Source organism: Lipotes vexillifer, unplaced genomic scaffold, assembly GCF_000442215.2.
Source record: "Lipotes vexillifer unplaced genomic scaffold, Lipotes_vexillifer_v1.1 scaffold584, whole genome shotgun sequence".
In the NCBI taxonomy this organism is placed as follows: domain Eukaryota; kingdom Metazoa; phylum Chordata; class Mammalia; order Artiodactyla; family Lipotidae; genus Lipotes; species Lipotes vexillifer.
The window spans coordinates 4,550,785-4,571,310 of record NW_006783036.1 but is presented as its reverse complement, the minus strand read 5'-3'; the positions used below and the strand labels follow the sequence as shown (position 1 = coordinate 4,571,310).

Below are 20,526 nucleotides of genomic sequence, written 5' to 3'. Positions count from 1 at the left end.
GCCTGCGCGTCCGGAGGCTGTGCTCCGCAACGGGAGAGGCCACAACAGTGAGAGGCCCGCGTACCCCAAAAAAAAAAAAAAAAGGAAGGCCTTTATCTGAGTTTTGGAAATCACCTTCCTTTCATGGAGACTTTAATTGCGGTAGCATTTTTTATAGTAAGATTTGACCAGCATTTGATGAACCCAAGTTACATTATAATCATAACAAAGACTCCAAAGTCTCACCTAGTTTTATAGAAGATACGCATCATTTTTAAGTACCTATAAGTCCTCTTCATTAGCATGGATTGTTATCCACTTTTCTCCAGTCTGTGCTAACAAAGCGCGCTGGAAGTAGACAGTCTGTATGAGAACAGGCTGCGCCTCGCCGTCCCAGAACCGCAGTGCCTGGAGTCCACCCCAGGCTTTCACTGCGATTTTCTGTTCTTTTCATAAAGTGCAAGAACCTCTGTTTATTTTATCATAGCAAATTGTTCTTGACTGGTGTATTTTGAAATTATTTTTATTAACACTTATATAATCATATATGTTTGCCAACATGAGCAGTGGATTTCAAAACTAAATGAAGTTGCCAAAGAATTTATCCTTTTAAGTTATAAAAAAATGTTTAGGAACGCTCTTTACAGCAGATTACATGTTCTTTACTTTCCAAATTTTACTTGGTTTTGCTATCAGAAGTCATAACAAGTAAAGAGTAAACTACTCAGTTGTATTTCTTATTTTTATATTTTGTCAAGAAAAAAATGTTTTATTCTTTGTTTTTTAAACAACCTTACTGGGCTTCCCTGGTGGCGCAGTGGTTAAGAATCCGCCTGCCAATGCAGGGGACGCGGGTTCGAGCCCTGGTCCGGGAAGATCCCACATGCCGCAGAGCAACTAAGCCCGTGCGCCACAACTACTGAGCCTGCGCTCTAGAGCCCGTGAGCCACAACTACTGAGCCCGTGAGCCACAACTAGTGAAGCCCGCGCGCCTAGAGCCCGTGCTCCGCAGCAAGAGAAGCCACTTCAATGAGAAGGCCACGCACCGCAACGAAGAGTAGCCCTCGCTCACCTCAACTAGAGAAAGCCCGTGCGCAACAATGAAGACCCAATGCAACCAAAAATAAATAAATAAATAAATTTATAAAAAAGAAAAAAAAACCTTACTATTGCTGATTTTTTTTAGGTATATTAAATGTTTGGAGTTTAAATGTAAGATTTGGGATCATTCACTCAAGTACTTTCTCTCTCTCCATAGCACATGCATGTGTGTATGTCACTGTGCTAGGAACTGCCATCATGATAAATAAACAAGTATTTTGAATGATGGAGCTAAGAATTTAATGACATTTGAAATCTTTTCATTGCAGATTCCAGAACAGTTTGGTCCCATACGGACAGTGGCTGAGGGGAAAGGCGATGTGATCTTGATAGGCACGACCAGAAACTTTGTTCTACAGGGCACACTGTCCGGAGACTTCACACCCATCACTCAGGTACGCGCCAGCTCAGCAAGCCCACCAAACACGTTCATTCTGTGCAATAGTAGAACGTGAGACAGAGTTACAAAGAGGAGATTTTTCCTGTGTTTTATACTAACATCACCTTCCTCGGCTTCAGTCAGCGAGGAAGAAAAACATATGGGGGAAGTTCCAGAGTGTGCAGTAAGCCATGGTTCATGGTCTTGCAGGGCTCCTGGGTGTTGGCTGTAATATTTCAGAGAGCTTCTGTTTGTCTCGGTTCTTTGTAGGGTCACACTGATGAGCTCTGGGGACTGGCCATCCATGCCTCAAAACCTCAGTTCTTGACCTGTGGGCATGACAGGCACGCCACACTGTGGGACGCTGTTGGTCACCGGCCTGTCTGGAACAAAATAATAGAGGTAGACGTGCATGTTATATTCCATCTTTCTTATAAAAATTCATCTGGAACATGTTGATTTTTTTTTTTTTTTTGCATGAGATTAATAGTGATATAAATTCGTCCCAAAGCAAATGTCACTTTATCTCCTTCAAATTGTACTGCTTTAAACATTGCCTCAAGTGGTCTCATCCGTGTAATTCAGAAGTTTGCTGTTGCATTTTTGGACAGCAAGTGAGCCTTTCCGAGTTGGTTGCTGGGTTTCCCAAGTGCAATCTCTTCCGGCTTAAAGGCTGAAAAACCCTCGTTATGAGCCTGCATTCTATTTACAGAGTACCTTTTGAATGAGAATTTATTAACTATTCTAACAGCGTACAGTTTAATTTATCTCTGCACTTTGAGTCTGATGGTAAAGTTGAAAGTCAGCATGTCTGTGACCTTTGCAAAAGGAACTCCAGTTGTACATCAGAGTGCTGAAGTGTCCTCTCCCTACATACCACACAGCAGTGTCTGCATTTATCGAGCACTGTTTGCATACCAGGCATTGTACATGTACTATCCTTAATCCTTGCAGCAGCCTTGCAGGTTGAAGTTTTTTACCCTGATTTTATTGATTAGGAGATTGAAGCTTAGGTAAGTCAATAGCTCACCAAGGTCCCTGAATCTGTGATGGAGCCAGTGTTCACCGCCAGCTCAATCTGACTCCCAAAGTCAGGGTCTTCTGCCACATCATACTGTAGTGAGTGAAATACACCTCCCATCTTGCTTGTGCCCTTAATGACACATCCAGCCCCAGGCAAGGGGTTGCCCCTCTGTAGACCCCACACGTCCTCCTTTCAGCCCCCGCAGAGTTGCCAGCATTTCCTGACGTGCTGGGTCCATGTTTCGGCCCTCCTGCCCTTCGCATTTTTAATAAATAAATTTATTTATTTATTTAATTTTGGCTGCGTTGGGTCTTCGTTGCTGCACGCGGGCTTTCTCTAGTTGCGGCGAGCGGGGGCTACTCTTCGTTGCGGTGCATGGGTTTCTCATTGCAGTGGCTTCTCTTGTTGCGGAGCACGGGCTCTAGGCGCATGGGCTTCAGTAGTTGTGGCACACGGGCTCAGTAGTTGTGGTGCACGGGCTTAGTTGTTCTGCGACATGTGGGATCTTCCCGGACCAGGGCTCGAACCCACGTCCCCTGCATTGGCAGGCAGATTCCTAACCACTGCACCACCAGGGAAGCCCCTGCCCTTCGCTTTTGGAGAAGGTCTGTGAGAGACTGGAGCTGGCTGGTCACTGGGGGAACTGATCACTAAGATGACAGGCCTGGGGGTGACACCGCCACTAGAGGGCAGAGCGGGAGTGGCCCAGATGGCAGGGCATAGCTACAGGAAGTGGTGTCCCATGTCGTGACCGTCCCCTCGTGGGGGCTTGGAGGACCAGATGGAATGGCGAATACATGAAGGGCTGGTGCAGAGCTGACAGCCACTGATGCAGCAGGGACAGTGATGGTCCAGGAGAGCAGCCTTCCCTGTGGCCTTGGTCTACACGGCAGTCTGGCCAAAAGCAATGCCAGTTACTCCATCACCAGCCTGGCATCAGGGCACGGGCGCCAAACTGGAGCCCAGAAAGATCTGCAGTTTCGTAGCTTCTTTGCCCACAGGCCACTAGACAGAAACACTCAAGTGTCTTCATCTCAAAAATGTTATGAGCCTCAAACCAACTAGGCCGTAAAGCTTCAAGTGCACATGATTTCTCTCTGTGTGTCCGCAGAGGCCCTGAGCTTAATCACAGCTCCCGCTTTAGAAAAGCATCGCAGTAACGTCATCAGTCCCTGAAGAGTTTCTCTCTGGTGTCTCTCTGTTTTTTTCGGTTTCTCCAGTGGTACCTCAGTGCCTCCTTCCATTTCCATTTCCAGTGCTCCTCTTTTCTTGGTCTTCCTGTGGTTAATCTCTTCTCACTTCAATTCGTCCTGAGCGCTCCTACCAAGTGATCTAAGACGTAGATTCGACCACATCGTTCTTTTTAGTGAAAGGAAACAGTTATTCTCACTGTGTTTTTCCTAGTGATCACAGCCCTTGATGTGGCAGTGCAGCCCACATTACTAGCATCCTCCGTATGCTTTCCCATTCCCCACCCTGTAAACCCGCTGACTCTACCTGCCATTCCTCAAATATGCCCCAAACTGTGTTGCTTCTCCCTCCTTGACCATATTTTTGTCCCCTTAACACTCGATCCAAAAAAAATATTGGTGTGTCCACGTCCACCTTCACCTATACTGGAAGGCCCGAGTCAAAGGCTTCCAGCACCGGCATGCCTCGGCCCAGCTTCCCCATCTCACTTCACTTAATGCTCCCTCTCCAGCTCCTTTTACCTCTCTCATCAGTGTCCTTCCACCTTGTTAGGAACAAACACGTACGTGTCCCACTAGAGCCAAACCTGGAATGTGCCCTGCTCATCTTGAGATCCGTCTAGGGCTACCATGGTGTCTTGCACCCAGTGGGGGGCGTTTACCCAGTACCGACCTGATGGCATTGGGTGCAGGGGTCGTAATTCCAGACAGATCGAGCACAAGCTTCCCATTCAGCATGCGGGTCAACTGAAGGAACTTCCAAGACCTGGAGGCAGAGCGTGTCTTTGTTGATCTGTCTTCTGATTACTGTAGCTGTGAAAGGTTATAAGACAGAAAGAGAAAAATTATAAGAGGATAAAAATTTAGTATTATTGAGACGTGACCTTCATTAAAGTAGGAAAATGTTTTCCTCTCTGGAGAGAAAAGAGATTTTTCAAATGGGGCCACGTAGCCCTAAGGGATTACAGCTGTGCTTGTGTGTGTTTTATGTGATCGCACTGTGTCTGGCCATCAATTTACACTTCCTTTACAATGTTTTAGGATCCAGCTCAGTCTTCTGGTTTTCATCCTTCAGGGTCTGTGGTTGCAGTCGGAACACTGACTGGGAGGTAAGTGCATGTCAGCATGGCTTGTGCTTTCAAAGTTCATGGGAAAGAGGCTTGCTGTCTGTGTTTCCCCAGCGACAGGCACAGGGTAGCTCTTGGCTGCCTCTCTCAGCTCCTAATGACTTGCCGGGGATTAAGTCGGAACTCGAAAGTGAACCCTGAGGCAGTGGCCCTTCACGTTTTGGACTTTGGGAAAAGCCGAGGGAAGCTGTGGACCCCTCTCCCAGAAGAGGCCCCAGCTCCACACACACAGGATTGTGGGGCTTCTCAACGTTGGAATGGGGCAACAAAGCATTTCAAAGCACTGCGAATTTTAATTGCTTTTTCTTGCTGCCCTGTCAGACTTACAGAAACTGCCCAGATCCTGAGCCTTATGTTTGATTCAGCCAACACTTATTTGCCAAAGCGCCTCTGATAGGCCAGGCGCTAGCTCTGCGCTTGAATCCCAGCTTCACCACTTAGCCGCAGTGTGTCTTTGAGCCAGTTACATGACCTCTCTGAGTTTGTTTCTTCCTTTGTAAATTGTGACGATATATCTGCCTGGCTGTACACTGATGACTGAGGGAGACAAGGGATGCAGCAGCTCCTGGGGTTGCCTGGCAGGCGATTTCAGTGGTTATTATTATATCATTGTTTCATAAGATTCGATTATACTTTTATATTGTTTGTCATAGTATCTACATGTATTATAGCTTAATTCATATACCATTGGTGATCCCCTCCTCTCTAAAGAGCGTACCACTTACGGAGAGGGAAGTGGGGAGGGGCAGCACAGGGGTAGGGGAGTAAGAGGTGCAAACTATTAGGTATACAGTAAGCTACAAGGATATATTGTACACCATGGGGAATATAGCCAATATTTTATAATAACTATAAATGGAGTGTAAGCTTTAAAAACTGTGAATCACTACATTGTACACTTGTAACTTATAAAATATTGTACAGCAACTGTGCTTCAAAAAAAAGAGTACCACTTAGATTCTGTTGCTAGGAACTTAGAGTATGTATAAAGAAAGAGTAACCATTTATAGGTCATAGGTGGCAACATCTTAAGAGTTGGGCACCTTGTATCCAACAGAATCCTTCGTGAAAATGTTTGCACACACACACACACACACACACACACTCTCTCTCTCTCACACCCATTTCTTTGACCTCTCTTAGAGACATATGAAGCTTCCAAGTCAGCAGGCTCTGATGAACGGCTGCCAGCCAGTTACTGCCGTCAGCTACGTGCTGAGTCTGTGTGGCAGGACAGGGTATGGGACAGTGCCAGCTGCTCAGAATCACAGACAGTGCCCTGTAGGAGGAAGAGAGATGGAACATGCAACCTAATCCTTCCCCGCTGTTTATGCCTCCCCCACCCCTGGTCCTGGTACCAGGCTTAGCTCTCAATGGGGCTGTTTAACACGATGTTTCAAAGGCACAGCCCAGACAGCCCGGTCTCTCTGCTTCTTCTATTCTGACCTCTGTTAAAGTTAAATAGCACAGGGACTTCCCTGGTGGTGCAGTGGTTAAGAATCTGCCTGCCAATGCAGGGGACACGGGTTCGAGCCCTGGTCCGGGAAGATCCCACGTGCGGCGGAGCAACTATGCCCATGCACCACAACTACTGAGCCTGCACTCTAGAGCCTGTGAGCCACAACTACTGAGCCCGCGCGCCACAACTACTGAAGCCCGCACGCCTAGAGCCTGTGCTCTGCAACAAGAGAAGCCACCGCAATGAGAAGCCTGCGCACTGCAATGAAGAGTAGCCCCCGCTCGCCACAACTAGAGAAAGCCCACATGCAGCAACGAAGACCCAAGGCAGCCAAATATAAATTAATTAAATTTATATTTTAAAAAAATGTTAAATAGCACACATTAAAGGTAAATGGTTGTTAAAGATGCCAGGAAGCAAAGCTGAGACGCCAAATCCAGATGTCAGGGGTCAGCCAGTCCCCTTGAGTGGTGCCGATTAGGGCCCTGAGTGGATAGTGACTCTGGCTCGATGGACACGCCGATGGATGTGTGTCATCAAGGTTTGAAACGGCAGCAGCAGGGAGTCCACATTCCTTTTCATCCCTGAAAACACTGGGATCCCACTCACTGCCACTACTTGAGAACACGTGGGCAGGAGAGTTCAATCTTCCCGCCATTTAACAAACATTGACCGAGTACCGTGTCCTGATTAGAGGATTCGGAGCACTTCCGTGTCCATTATAATTTGACCGATTGGACGCTGGGCCTGCAAAGTCATTCTGGGCCTTTATTCCCATTTTACAGTTGGGGAAACTGAGCCCAGAGAGGCTAAATTCAAAGGCCAGTCCTCTACTCGCCCTTCTGCCATTCTCTGGGTCATTTCTTTCACCCAGCTGGTTGCACACCAGCATCACAGAGGGTCAGATGCTGGCCCAGCTCTGCTTGCAGCAGCCCTGGAGGTTGTCCCGGCCCCATCCTCCTGTACCCATCCTGCCTTGCCCTGGGACAGATCTCTGGGTGAGCGTGTGCAGTGGCCCCTCTGCTGCTTCCTCTGGCCACAGGCTGGGGGTAAGTGTTGGTTCATCTTCCCTGCCCAGGGCTTTCTCTCCTTTAATGTGTAAGTGACAAAACTCAAACACCAGGGAACCCTGCCATAGCATCAGTAACTGAATCATTTCCCATAGTACCCAGTTTGCTGCTCCTATCTTTAGGAAATGCTCATACGTAGGAAATTTTCTTTAAATGAAAGCTGGGAGTAAGAATTCTTATTAAGCAAATACAGAGCATTTTTAAGCTCTTAGGTTCATTTTTTTAAATAGCTTTGCTGTGACTGTAATAGTCTTACTTCATTTTCTCACTAAACAATTGATTTGTACTTTTCCCCATGTTTACAACAGGTGGTTCGTGTTTGACACAGAAACGAAAGACTTGGTCACCGTCCACACGGATGGAAATGAGCAGCTGTCTGTGATGCGTTACTCACCAGGTTAGAATACGGTCCAGTCACTCTGAGAGATTGATGAAGTTCTCTGTAGATGTCTTTAAAGAAAAACATTCACAAGCCCCCTCAAGAGCGAACTTTAAACTATATCTGCACATAACTGTGGCACTTGGGCGTTCTCAACCTCCCTTCTTTGGGTCTCTATGCTTGTGTGGGTCTTTCTGTTTGTTTGTTTCAGCATGTCAAAAAGCACCTTTATTATATTTATAATAGCCTCTCATGCACTCATGCTTTCTTGCCAGGTGCCTTTGGAGCAAGTTACTTGTGTGTTTTTAACTTTTTATTATGGAAAATTTCAAACAGGGACAAAATTGGACAGAATAGCATAAGGAACCCCCATGTACCCATCACCCAGCTTCAATAATTATCGACTCTTAGCCATTTTGTTCACCCATAGCCCCACCCACTGCCCCCTCCCATGTTGTTTCTGAAGCCGCTCCCAGACGTCTTATCCTTTCATCTGTTAATGTTAATAAATAGAGAGATCTAAAGAATATGAGGACCCTTTTTTAACAGCTTTATTGAGGTATAATTTACATACAACATTTTACTCTTCATGAAATGTACAATTCAGTGATTCTTAGTAAATTTGTAGAGTTGTGCGACCATCACCACCATCCAGTTTTAGAACCTTCCCATCACCCCCAAAAGTTCCCTCCCTGCCTATTAGTAATTAATCTGTACTCCCACCCCCAGCCCTAGGCAACATAAATGGCCTTTTCTGAACATCTCATATCAATGGAGTCGTTCAACGCGTCACCTGTTGCATCTGACTTCTTTTAGTTAAAATAATGTTTGTGAGGTTATTCATGTTATTGTATGTGTATCAGTAGTTTATTCCTTTTTAACTGCTAGATAGTATCCCATTTTACGGATATGTCATGTTTGATTCATCCATTCATCAGTTAGGGGATATTTGGATTGTTTCTGTGTTTTGGCTATTATGAATAATGCTGCTAGGAACATTGATCATATGTCCATTTTGGTTGGTTTCTTTTTTTTTTGGCCGCGCCTCATGGCTTGCGGGATCTTAGTTCCCCGATCAGGCATCGAACTCACACCCTCAGCAGTGAAAGCTCGGAGTTCTAACCACTGGACTGCCAGGGAAGTCCCCATATGTACATTTTGTACGCAGAAGTCTCTTTTGCTCCATAGGCGCCCTCACTCTCTCTCTCTCTCTCCCGCCCCTCTCTCTCTCTCTCCCTACACACACACATACACACACACACACACACACACACACACACACACACACACACACACACACACACACAGGCAAACACACGCTACCCTCGCCTGCAGCTCATTTGTTGAACAAGCCGCTTCATTTTCCCCAGAGCATTTTCCACACTGGATTTTTGTGGGCGCATCTCTGTGGTGTTGCTGAACATGTCCCTCTGTGCCCCGTATTTCCTGTAATGTAATTTGGGATCTAGATCCTCTTCCGGCTCTATGTGTGTTGGTCTCCTCTTCCTACAAGAGACACGTGAGGTCTGCTTGTCTCACTGTCTATGCCATTAGAGCCGTCGCTGCCCAACACTTAGATCCGTAAGGGGACTGGCTTTTCTGTTTTAGCCTTTGTTCATTTATCAGATATAGTAATTCTGTAAAGAGAAACTTCCCTTCATCTACTTTTTGTTACCCAAATAGTATACTATTTTGTTACCCAGTCATATGGTAGAGTTAACCAAGATAAATGCTTAGTTTCTTTCCCTTTATTTACCAGTTTCCAAGATAGTGAGTTTGTTCTCTGCTCCCTTTAACAATGATCAGTTGCTGGTGGTGGTGGTTTTGGTGCCATTATGAATTTAAGTGTGTTTCAGTCTGTGATAGTTATGGTACGTGGAACAGTTGATCCATTATTGGCCGCTTCAGTTTGGCTCCTGAGTCCTTTTGACAGCTTGGGTTCCTGGGATGCTCGTGGCTACTGGGTAGGTCATTGTTTCTAAGCCTCATCATTTATGCTTTTGGTTTAGGAAGCACTCTTTCTCTGTGATATGTAGGACCTTCAGCTATGTGAACACTCTTGGAAATAGCAGTTTTAGTCCTTGGAAATACTTGGCCAAGACTGAATTGCCGTCACTCTGTAGGAGTCTTCTATTTTATAAGCTGATAGACGGTCGTACTTATCTCATGGTGGCGCTGTGTTCTTGTTCTCTAGAGTTAACCTCATAGAAAGAATACCCTTTTTAGACCCTTGCATCCAAAGATGTATAACTTCTCATCCTAAACAGACAACTGCACAGCCACCTTGGGGACCTTTTCTCCACCTTACTTGACTCGACATTTTAAGTGTCATATTTCGTTCTGTTCATCCTGGGCAATATTTTGCACCCTCCTATGTGCTTCTCGTCATTTTCTTAGTTATTTTGAACCTCTGCTGAGTGCAGGAGGGCCTCATCTACAGCTGCTTTTCTAGAAAGCCCTCAGATATCTATTAGCTCCTGCTAACCTAGCAGGGCCCTTTCGGGAGTCCATTTCTGTTTCTTGTCAGTTATACTAATGACTGTCCCCTAGAGACCAGAGAGCTCTCACTACCAGTAACTCTGCCTCTCAGGTTTTAGAGTCATTGACTGGAGGCTGTGTGGGGCAGAGGTGATGAGCCGGGGCCAAATCAGGGCGACCTGCATGTGGATCCAGTGCCCTCTCTTCATCAGCCAGCTGTCCCTTGTCAAATCAGACAGGTTACTGTGGGGCTCAACCAGAGGAGGAGGTGTGAACGTGCTCTCTGAAGAGCAGAGCATTACGCAGACGGCATGGGTGATGGGGTGTCGTCAGCAGCAGTGGCAGTGGTGGTGGCCCCAGATCCTCGGGCCGTGGCCCCCAGCCCCATAGTGTTTTGTTCAGCATTGTATGCCCAGCACCTAGCTGAGAGGAGATGCGACAGAGTACGAAGAGGAGGTAATATATACATAGACAGAATAGATGCTCAGTGAATATTAGTTGATGCACGAATGCAGACTAACTACAGTGCATCTGACTAGATGCAAAGCACACTGTGATCATCATTATGAGTTTTCTGCTTACACACGAGATTTTTCAGGCACGTGGGCTATACTATTGTAGATTACCAGCTGGCTCCTTTTCGGATTCAGGTATTTACAGATTTTAGACACACACACACACACACACACACACACACAATTAGATGACCAAACACAGGCTGCCACACAGGAAACTGCTGCCAAATCCCAGCCTGTATTTGCAGCCATCTCCCAGTGGCTCCCTGAGCTGTGCTTTGCTGAGAAGAGAAGACATCAAACTATGAGGGCTTTTTTCTCATTTCTTCAGTCTCATGCAAGTTCTGGATGTTGTGCTAGCAGCTAGAGGAAAAGCAAACGATTCTTAAGCTTTATGGGTGGAGCTGACCCCCAGGATGCTGGGAAGGACCAATATGCTCCAGCTGCCAGGCTTGACCGTGATAAATGCTGCCTTTGCAGTCAGTGACATAGGCAGTGTCGAGGGAAATAATCAATAAACCAGTCTATAATAGGGGTAGAAAAGAGCTTTCTTGGAGTCAAACTGAGGACTGTTGCCCAGGAGACAGCCTCTCAGATAACTCTGAGGCACTGCTCCAGAGAAGTGTGGTTTTCAGCAGTTTTATGTCTTGTCAGAACAAAGAACGTCTAACAAGTCAAGGGTAGATTTCTGCAAGGTTAAAAAAAACCAGACCAACATGTACACAGAGAGTCAGTATGGCACCTGGTGCCTAGGAAGGGAGTCTTATCATTGAAGGAGTAACAGCTTTGGCATCCTGGGAAAGGAGGCATTTGATCCTTATTTTTAACATGGACATTCTTTTTTTTTTTTAACATCTTTCTTGGAGTATAATTGCTTTACAATGGTGTGTTAGTTTCTGCTTTATAACAAAGTGAATCAGCTATACATATACACATATCCCCATATCTCCTCTCTCTTCCGTCTCCCTCCCACACTCCCTGTCCCACCCCTCTAGGTGGTCACAAAGCACCGAGCTGATCTCCCTGTGCTATGCGGCTGCTTCCCACTAGCTATCTATTTTACACTTGGTAGTGTATCTATGTCCATGCCACTCTCTCACTTTGTCCCAGCTTACCCTTCCCCCTCCCCGTGTCCTCAAGTCCATTCTCTACGTCTGCGTCTTTATTCCTGTCCTGCCCCTAGGTTCGAAGATATACAGATTGCCCACAAACACATGAAAGGATGCTCAACATCACTAATCATTAGAGAAATGAAAATCAAAACTACAACGAGGTATCACCTGACACCAGTCAGAATGGGCATCATCAAAAAATCTAGAAAGAATAAATGCTGGAGAGTGTGTGGAGAAAAGGGAACCCTCTTGCACTGTTGGTGGGAATGTAAATTAACATGGACATTCTTTACTTTGGTCAGTGCACCCTTTTCTTTAATGATTAAAGCAGATGTATGTTTGATGTATGTTTGATAAGCCACAAACAGACTGTTTTAGTTAGTGTAAAATTCAAGTTAAATCATGTATAAGCCAGAATGACTTTTCCATGTCTCAGTATGTGAAAAATTTTGCATTAATTGCCTCTTTTGATCATAAATCTTTCAGTAGAAAGCATTGACGATCAAAATGTTTGTCCCTGATGTCAGGGTGGTTGCTGCCTGCCCTGTCTCCCTCATGTCCCTTGGTGCTTGGCCTCTTTTTGGTTGTTTATGTATGTATGGAGATTTGCCTAGTTATCCACATTAGGGGGAAACTAAGCAGACATAGTGAACAAGTACAGGGGTATGCTAATTGGGAAATATTTTATAGGCGATATATTTTTTCAGTTGTGTCAAATTGTCGTGCATACATTGTACATGTGCTTTTAGCAGTAGGCCTAAAGCAAGCAGTGATATATGTCATGAGTAACTTGATGGCTAGGAAAAGAATAATAATACACATTATGAAAATGATAATCATCTGTAAAGCAGAGCAAAAAAATTGCCTATTTCTGAGGGGAGCCAACGAAACAGATCATTTAAAGCGTCAGTTTTTCTTACATGTTATAACCGTTTTGCCTTTTGGGACATTCTTTCTAGGTGCATCTCAGTTTCTCCAGAGGTACTGATATGAGTGCAACAAACAGTATGAGCAGTAATAGCGCAAACACCCCCTTGTTTAGCCAGTAGAACATCTAAGGCAGCCCTGTTATCTAATGTTACTTGGGCTAAGGAATTTAGGGATGTCTGTTGTGCTGCAATGCTTTTTGCCGTCTCTTTGGCTGTTTAACCAATGGTGGCTGATAGATTTCTGATCATCTTTTTTGTAACAATATGTAAACCGTACATTCCTGCACTAGGAATTAATATTCCCCAAAGATTTTGCCACCAGGTATCTTAGTATCTTGCTAACATGGTTCTCTTGACTCTGTAATGAAGAGACAAAGGAGGTTCATCTATTTCGTGATGTACAGACAATGGAGTAACAATGTCCCAATAAGAGGAAACCTATTTGTCAGCTTTTAAGAAATTTATGTGCCCATCCTTGGGAAGGTGGGTCAATTCCAATACCACCTACGAATACAAAACCTGGGGGAGCACAGGTGATCCCTCCCAGAGTGCTCTCATTGATAGCCTCATGAATTGGGAGTTTTGTCAACACAATTTTTTTTTAATTTATTTATTTATTTTTGGCTGCGTTGGGTCTTTGTTGCTGCGCACGGGTTTTTCTCTAGTTGCGGTGAGTGGGGGCTACTCTTCGTTGCGGTGCGCAGGCTTCTCATTGCGGTGGCTTCTCTTGTTGTGGAGCACAGGCTCTAGGCACGTGGGCTTCAGTAGTTGTGGCATGCTGGCTCAGTAGTTGTGGCTCGCAGGCTCTAGAGCACAGGCTCAGTAATCGTGGCGCACGGGCTTAGTTGCTCCGCAGTATGTTGGGATCTTCCCAGACCAGGGCTTGAACCTGTGTCCCCTGCATTGGCAGATGGATTCTTAACCATTGCACCACCAGAGAAGCCTGTCAACACAATATTAAACTATGGATCACTTCTCCTGTAGACCTTCCAAAAGTCATTTGCATGGTATTTAATATACAGTAGTTGCTGGCATAATTTACTCGCATTTTTCTCTTCAAGACATTTTTCAGTTAAGTAAGGGACAGATCAAGGGGCCCTAGGGTAAGTTGTGCTCAGTCTCTAAGGACTGAGGATAGTATCAGACAAGGGATGGACATATTAATATGTTGAAAAGTTTGAACCTGAAAGATTAGGCCAGAGGGAGGTTAGTCTGGGGGAGTGGTCACATTAGGAAAACCTGAACAGTCAGTGATACGTATTATGAGGGGCTTATATCGGTCTTGTATTGACCAAGGAATTTGACGACAGATCCACCAATTGGTTAGATTTTCCCCCAGTAGCTATACTCTGCGATAACTTTACTAAAGAATTTTTTTTCCATCCTGAACATTGGGGCAAAAATATAGCTAAAAGTAAAACAGTAACCTTCAATTTTGATAGGGAGACAAACATTTAGTAAACAGTTCAATTGAACTAGTAGGATGGGTCTTCCAGACCTAGTCTGGATTTGCGGGCCACCTGTCTACTGTTGTTATCATCTCTACCTGGCTTGATGGTTGTTTTAAGGTGAGTTTGAGGTTAGCAGTCCTCTCTATAGAGCAGTCTGGTGCGGAGGCCCTTTTTAAGTGGGGAATATGAATTCAGGAGTCAATTCCCTTCACTTTCACTGTGCAGAGTACCTGATAAGGGTCCTTCCATCTAGGTTGGAGAGAGTTTTTTTAAAAATGTCTTTTACAATATTCATAATCTCCTGGGTGCAGGTCATGGTGCATCTGATCTTCATCCAAAGATAAATAACTGTAATCAGCTTTAGAAACAAGCTTAGAATATCCTGTTAATAATTCAGTTAAACTTTAATGTAACATAGCAACAAAGAAGCATCTTGGATGTAGGTAGTAAATACAGAAACCTCAATATATATAAAACCTCAATATCCACAAAGGTATATTATTGAAACATAATTTTTCTTTCTAAATTATGCTCATTTTAGCTAATAAATATTTGAAAAACTAACAAAGCAAATAACTTGACCTTGAGATAATCTTAAGGATGAAAAAAATGAACTTAATCTGATGCCCATCCCCACCCCAAATTCACGTGTGAGTAAAGAGAAATTTCGTATTAAGTCATATGGCCAGGATTCAACATGCTGTGCTTCAAGTCCAGGGAAGAAAATGCAGGCTTTTAAATAAATATATACAATTTTGTATTAAATAAATAGATAATCCTCATTTTTACCAAATATAGTCAAATTAAGACTAACTTGTTTGCAAAATACGTCTGGTTTCAGTAAACTTGGCCTGATTACTTACATAAATGTAATTGATCATATAGGCTCTTTTAAATTTGGCTTTGCTGGAACTTTTCATAGGGAATCTCAAATTGAACTTTCAAAAGCCCTCTCAAAGCCAGGAAAGCCACACCAAAGACTTGCCATTAGATTCTGCCTGCAATACCTACAGACTTAGGTGAATTCCTCTTTTCTCAAGGTCCAAAATACCTTGAGGTTACTGCACCTGCCAGGAAGGGGCCTTCCTTATTCACCTGGAAAGGCTGCTGGAAACCTAAGAGTTTCCAAATTCTGGAGAGGTCAGGTAGAGAGAAAAGATAAATGCTTCAATTCTGTTTACAAAGGTATAATTTACTAAATTGCTGTAAGTCGTAATTAGCTTAAGGGGAAAGGTTCCCTTATCTGGAAAACAAAGATTAAAAGCCAATAATATTTCAGATGAAAGTCACAAAAATTATAATCATATTTATCAGTTCATTCAATCCCATGTAATTAATTTTTGTTCCACTTGAGTCCAGTTTTTCCATCAATTCTGTTGACCTTGCCTGACGATTGAGGGTGATAGTGACAGTGATAATTTCAAGAAATTTGTAAGGTTTTTGTTAAGGCTCGTATGATTTGCCCAGTGACATGGGTGCCTTTGATCACTGGAGACTGTGGAAAGTATATCCCAAGTGGAAAACACAATTTCTAACAGTTTCTTTGTCATTGTGAGGACATTAGCCTTGCAGCAAGAGAAGGCTTTAACCCATCAAACAAAAATGGGGTTTTCCAGGGAACAGGGAGAACCAAGCAACCGTCATGGGTTTCCCATAGCCCTGGCTCTTTAAACTCACAGCTATTGTCTACCCATCTTAATTATCTGATTTAGGAGCAGACTGTTGCCATGTCACAAGCATCAGGCTGGCAAAAGTCTAACAATGGGGGGTTAACTTTTGTAGAAGCAGAAAATTTTTTGTATCTACATCGTTACATCATCGTTACAGATTTTGTTGTTGCCTTTGCCTGAAAGTCAGCTGGAGTATTTCCCTAATACTTGGGTTCAGTCCCTTTAGTGTGAGCCTCAATTTTGATGACAAATAGTATTTTATGTCGGGACATATAAGATTTCCAAGAATTTCATATAATTTCTGGAACACCTGTAATGTATACTTAAATAGACAGAACATAAAAAAGGCTTAATGTTATCTTTTATTTGACCACGCTTCCCATGTTATTTAACATACCAAATAAACCTAATTAGTTTAATATCTCTCTTTGAGATGCTTCAGGACAAAATCACTTTCTTTTCCCTTAACAAAATGCATTTCCATTCCCTATCTTCTTTTACTGAAAACCTCATTTTCCTTGTATACTGAAATATTTCCCTTAATATTTCTAGTAACATGAATTACATATATAATTTTGAATCCTTAAAAGACATGAATCTCTAGCAAAAACCAAGAAGTAAACAATTGTGAACTGCTTCTCATATTAACATTTCTCGGTTGGCAAAAGCTTATGAAAATTTTCTATAACGTCTAGAAACATACATCTTCTTATAGCGTAATTTCTTTTCTCAATGTGGTATAAGATGTGTGTCCAAATAAACCCAAACATCTTTAGTTTTTCTCTAATAAGAAGACAAAGAGGTAAACTTAGATTTGCTTAGCAATTAATGTTTTAGTACTTTATCTTATTTGGAAATGATCTGTATATTTAACGAATTTCCATAATTTATATTAACTTAGCAAAACTCTCAAGTTTCAAGTTACCAAAATCTGGAGGAACTATTTTTAAGTAAACGTACTATATATAAAACATAATTATTCTTAAAGAGTTTGCCTAAAAACTTTTATCTCATGTATCTCTATTTCCCTACTTATGAAAACATCATCATACCAAGTTAGTTTTCTTGTTGACAAGTGTTGGAACAGAGATAACATGAGCTTATTGATTTCTTTTTTAAGATTTTTGGGGGACTTTTTTTTTTGGCTGCGTCGGGTCTTAGTTGCGGCACGCAGGATATTCATTGAGGCATTCGGGATCTTTTGTTGTGGCGCACCAGCTCTTCGTTGTGGTGTGCAGGCTTCTCTCTAGTTGTGGTGTGCGGGTTTTTTTCTTCTCTTCTCTAGTGGCGCGCAGGTTCCAAGGGTCATGGGCTCTGTAGTCTGCAGCACATGGGCTCCAGTTGAGGTACACAAGCTCAGTAGTTGTGGCACACAGGCTTAGCTACACCGCGGCATGTGGGGTCTTAGTTCCCTGACCAGGGATCGAACCCAGGTCCCCTGCATTGGAAGGCGGATTCTTTACCACTGCACCACCAGGGAAGTCCCTTAATTGACTTTCAATAAACCTAGGTATAATAAAAGTATTATACTTAATGTTGATGACTTAAAGACGTGTCTGTATTAACCAAACCAACAACTTAAACTTATTTTCATTTATTAAAGATTAATCCTGGATTATATGATACTTTCAAAATGTGAGGGGCTAGTTTCGTGTCATAGTTAGAAATATTTCATTGGTAAGCACTTACTTCTAAGTCAATTAAATAGAGCTCTTTTCAAATTAATTTTGATAATATCACTTGGAGGTAGAAACATGTTATATTTATAATGTACATACAGACATACACACATCCAGATAGACAGACAGAGATCTCGTAGTTTTCCTGCTTGAGTTGTTAAAGGTCTCATTTCCCCTTTTCTGCAGGTTTAGGTTCTACTAATTGAGCGAAGGCTGTGGTCTCAGGCAGTGTGGGCTGTGCTTGCATTTCAAGGACACGATAAGACTTATACCTTCAAGTTTGCTTGAATTCTTTTACTCAAGCGTAAAAAGGAGCACTTTTATTCTCTCAGGTCAGAATTTTGAAAAAAAATGTCTTATCAAGCCAGTTTTCTTTTTTTTTTGCCGTACGCGGGCCTCTCACTGTTGTGGCCTCTCCCGTTGCGGAACACAGGCTCCGGACGCGCAGGCTCAGCGGCCATGGCTCACGGGCCCAGCCGCTCCGCGGCATGTGGAATCTTCCCGGACCGGGACACGAACCCATGTCCCCTGCATCAGCAGGCGGACTCTCAACCACTGAGCCACCAGGGAAGCCCGAGCCAGCTTTCTTTAATTGCACATGCAAAACTCAGTTTTAGAATGTCAAAAGAGTCCCATTCTGGCCATTTGAGAGCTAGATCATTTCTGCAGTTGTGGAAGCCAGCCGGAGTTCCAGTGAGTGGCTGGCCTGTTTGGGAGCCATTAGGCTTTAGAAGCGCCATTTCCTGATTTATTTTAGTTTCATTTTATTATACAGTACAAATCTTTCCAATTTTAAGCCACATTTTTAAAAAAGTCAACCAACCCAGTTTACCCCAAAGCTCCTTCTAGGCCTTTCCTGCCTGGAAATTCCTTCTAGGTTTCTTACCTGGAAACTCCATCTAGATCCCTTGCCTGGAACTTCCCGCTAGGTTCCTTCCGGTACCCCCTTAAGAGTCCAGGTCTTAAGGTAACAGCTCAAATAAAAGTCACGGGCTCTGCCCCTTCATACAAGAAGATCCAGACATCAGGAAAAACTCACCGAACCACCCAACTTCAAGAGTGCTGTGAAGCTGGGGGGCCGGGGCTGGGGCTCAAAGGGTCCGTGTTTGCTACCCAGCATGCATCCGAAGCAGACTCCAGCGACTTCCCTGGTGGTCCAGTGGTAAAGAATCCGCCTTCCAGTGCAGGAGACCCAGGTTCGATCCCTGGTCAGGGAACCAAGATCCCACATGCTGCAGGGCAGCTAAGCCCGTGCGCCACAACTACTGAGCTTGCACGCCTCATCTGGAGAGCCCACGTGCTGCAACTACAGAGCCCACGCGCCTTGGAGCTCACACGCCATAACTAGAGAGAATCCCGTGTGCCACAACGAAAGATCCCACGTGCCTCAACTAAAACCCGATGCAGCCAAAAATAAATAAATAAATAAATATCAAAGGCTGAGGGGAGAAAAGTAGAGTCCAGGTGACCCCACGTGGGTTTTTCTGATATCCTGCCAGCTACGCCAAGCAATGTAGATGGAAATAATCAATAAGCCAATCTCTAGTAGGCATAGAACTGAGCCAAAGTGAGGACCATAGCCCAGGAGACAGCCTCTCAGATAATTCTGAGAAGCATGGTTTCAGCAGTTTTATATTGCGTCAGAACAAAGAACTTCACACAAGTCAGGGATACATTTCTTCAAGGTTTAAAAAAAAAAGAACAGAACAGCACATACACAGCAAGTCAGGACGGCTCCTGGTGCCTGGAAAAGGAATCTTATCATTGAGGGCAGACCAGCACTGGCGTCGCAGGAGGGGAGGCATTTCATCTTCATTTTTAACGTGGATATTCTTTACTTCTGGTCAATGCACCCTTTTCTTTAGTGAGTAAAGCAGATGTACGGTGTACGTTTGATAGGCCACAAATAGGCTGTTTCAGCTAGCCTAAAATTCAAGTTAAATCGTGAGTAAGCCAGAATGCCTTCCCAGAATTCAGCATGATTACATTTCTTCGCTAGCAGACACCTACCTACTGCCGCAGATGGGTTGTGTAGGATGAGCTCAGGTGGAAGTGAGACTGCTTTGTAAATCCCCTTTAAGGTTGATGTTATGTTGTGCAGGGGGGGTGAGAGGTGAGCGGTTGCTTCCTGAAGTTAACTGTATGGGCTGAGAACTAAATCTTTCAGATAATTTCTCAATTCTGCAGGCACTAGTGAGAGGTCCAGGTTTCAGCGGCTAATAACCTGTATGTGGCCTTTGGTTGAACTGGGAGGTTCAGAGCGATAGTCCCAGACACAGGTGCACGCTAGGAGCCAGTGAAGCAGAGCCTTTGGCGTGCATTAGAATCGCCCAGAGTGTGTGGGCTTGTGGAGGGGTTCTTTGGCATCCTGAGAACCACAAACCTAGACCATTTCTATGGGTCATCTGATAACCATTTCAGTCACATTTTATTACATGTTTTCATTTAAGAAATATCCTACATAAGACGGCCTAATGCTAATAAGCTAATGTTATGTGAATTTTTACTGAAACCGTAGTCAACTACGATTGCCTGGCCCCTCGTAGGTTCATTAAATACAGAACTGTAGTAGGGACAGTTCTCAAACTTGACACGCCCATCAGGACCCTTACAGAGCACTTTGTCAGTGGACCAATGGAGTTTTGATTGGATTAAATTTGTAAAGTTTTTAAAAGAAGAATGGAGATTGGAAGAAGATAGTTTCATGTTCGTTAAGCCCAACTGCAAATCCTTAGCCTGCCTGGTCTAGTTTCAACCTGTTGAAACTTGGATTAAAAATCTAAACCCCCCCCACCCAGGGCTTCCCTGGTGGCGCAGTGGTTGAGAGTCCGCCTGCCGATGCAGGGGACGCGGGTCCGTGCCCCGTTCCGGGAAGATCCCACATGCCGCGGAGCGGCTGGGCCCGTGAGCCATGGCCGCTGAGCCTGCGCGTCCGGAGCCTGTGTTCCGCAACGGGAGAGGCCACAACAGTGAGAGGCCCGCGT

The 20,526-nt window shown here is 44.1% G+C and overlaps 1 protein-coding gene across 1 annotated transcript in view; it reads left to right on the top strand.

Annotated features, from left to right (window-relative positions):
* Nucleotides 1–20,526, top strand: part of EML1 (EMAP like 1) — a 93,323-nt gene that overhangs the window by 63,133 nt on the left and 9,664 nt on the right. The window contains 4 exon segments of the mRNA XM_007455643.1: nucleotides 1,350–1,475; nucleotides 1,730–1,861; nucleotides 4,715–4,782; nucleotides 7,638–7,726. Of these exon segments, the coding sequence (XP_007455705.1) occupies nucleotides 1,350–1,475; nucleotides 1,730–1,861; nucleotides 4,715–4,782; nucleotides 7,638–7,726 (415 nt within the window).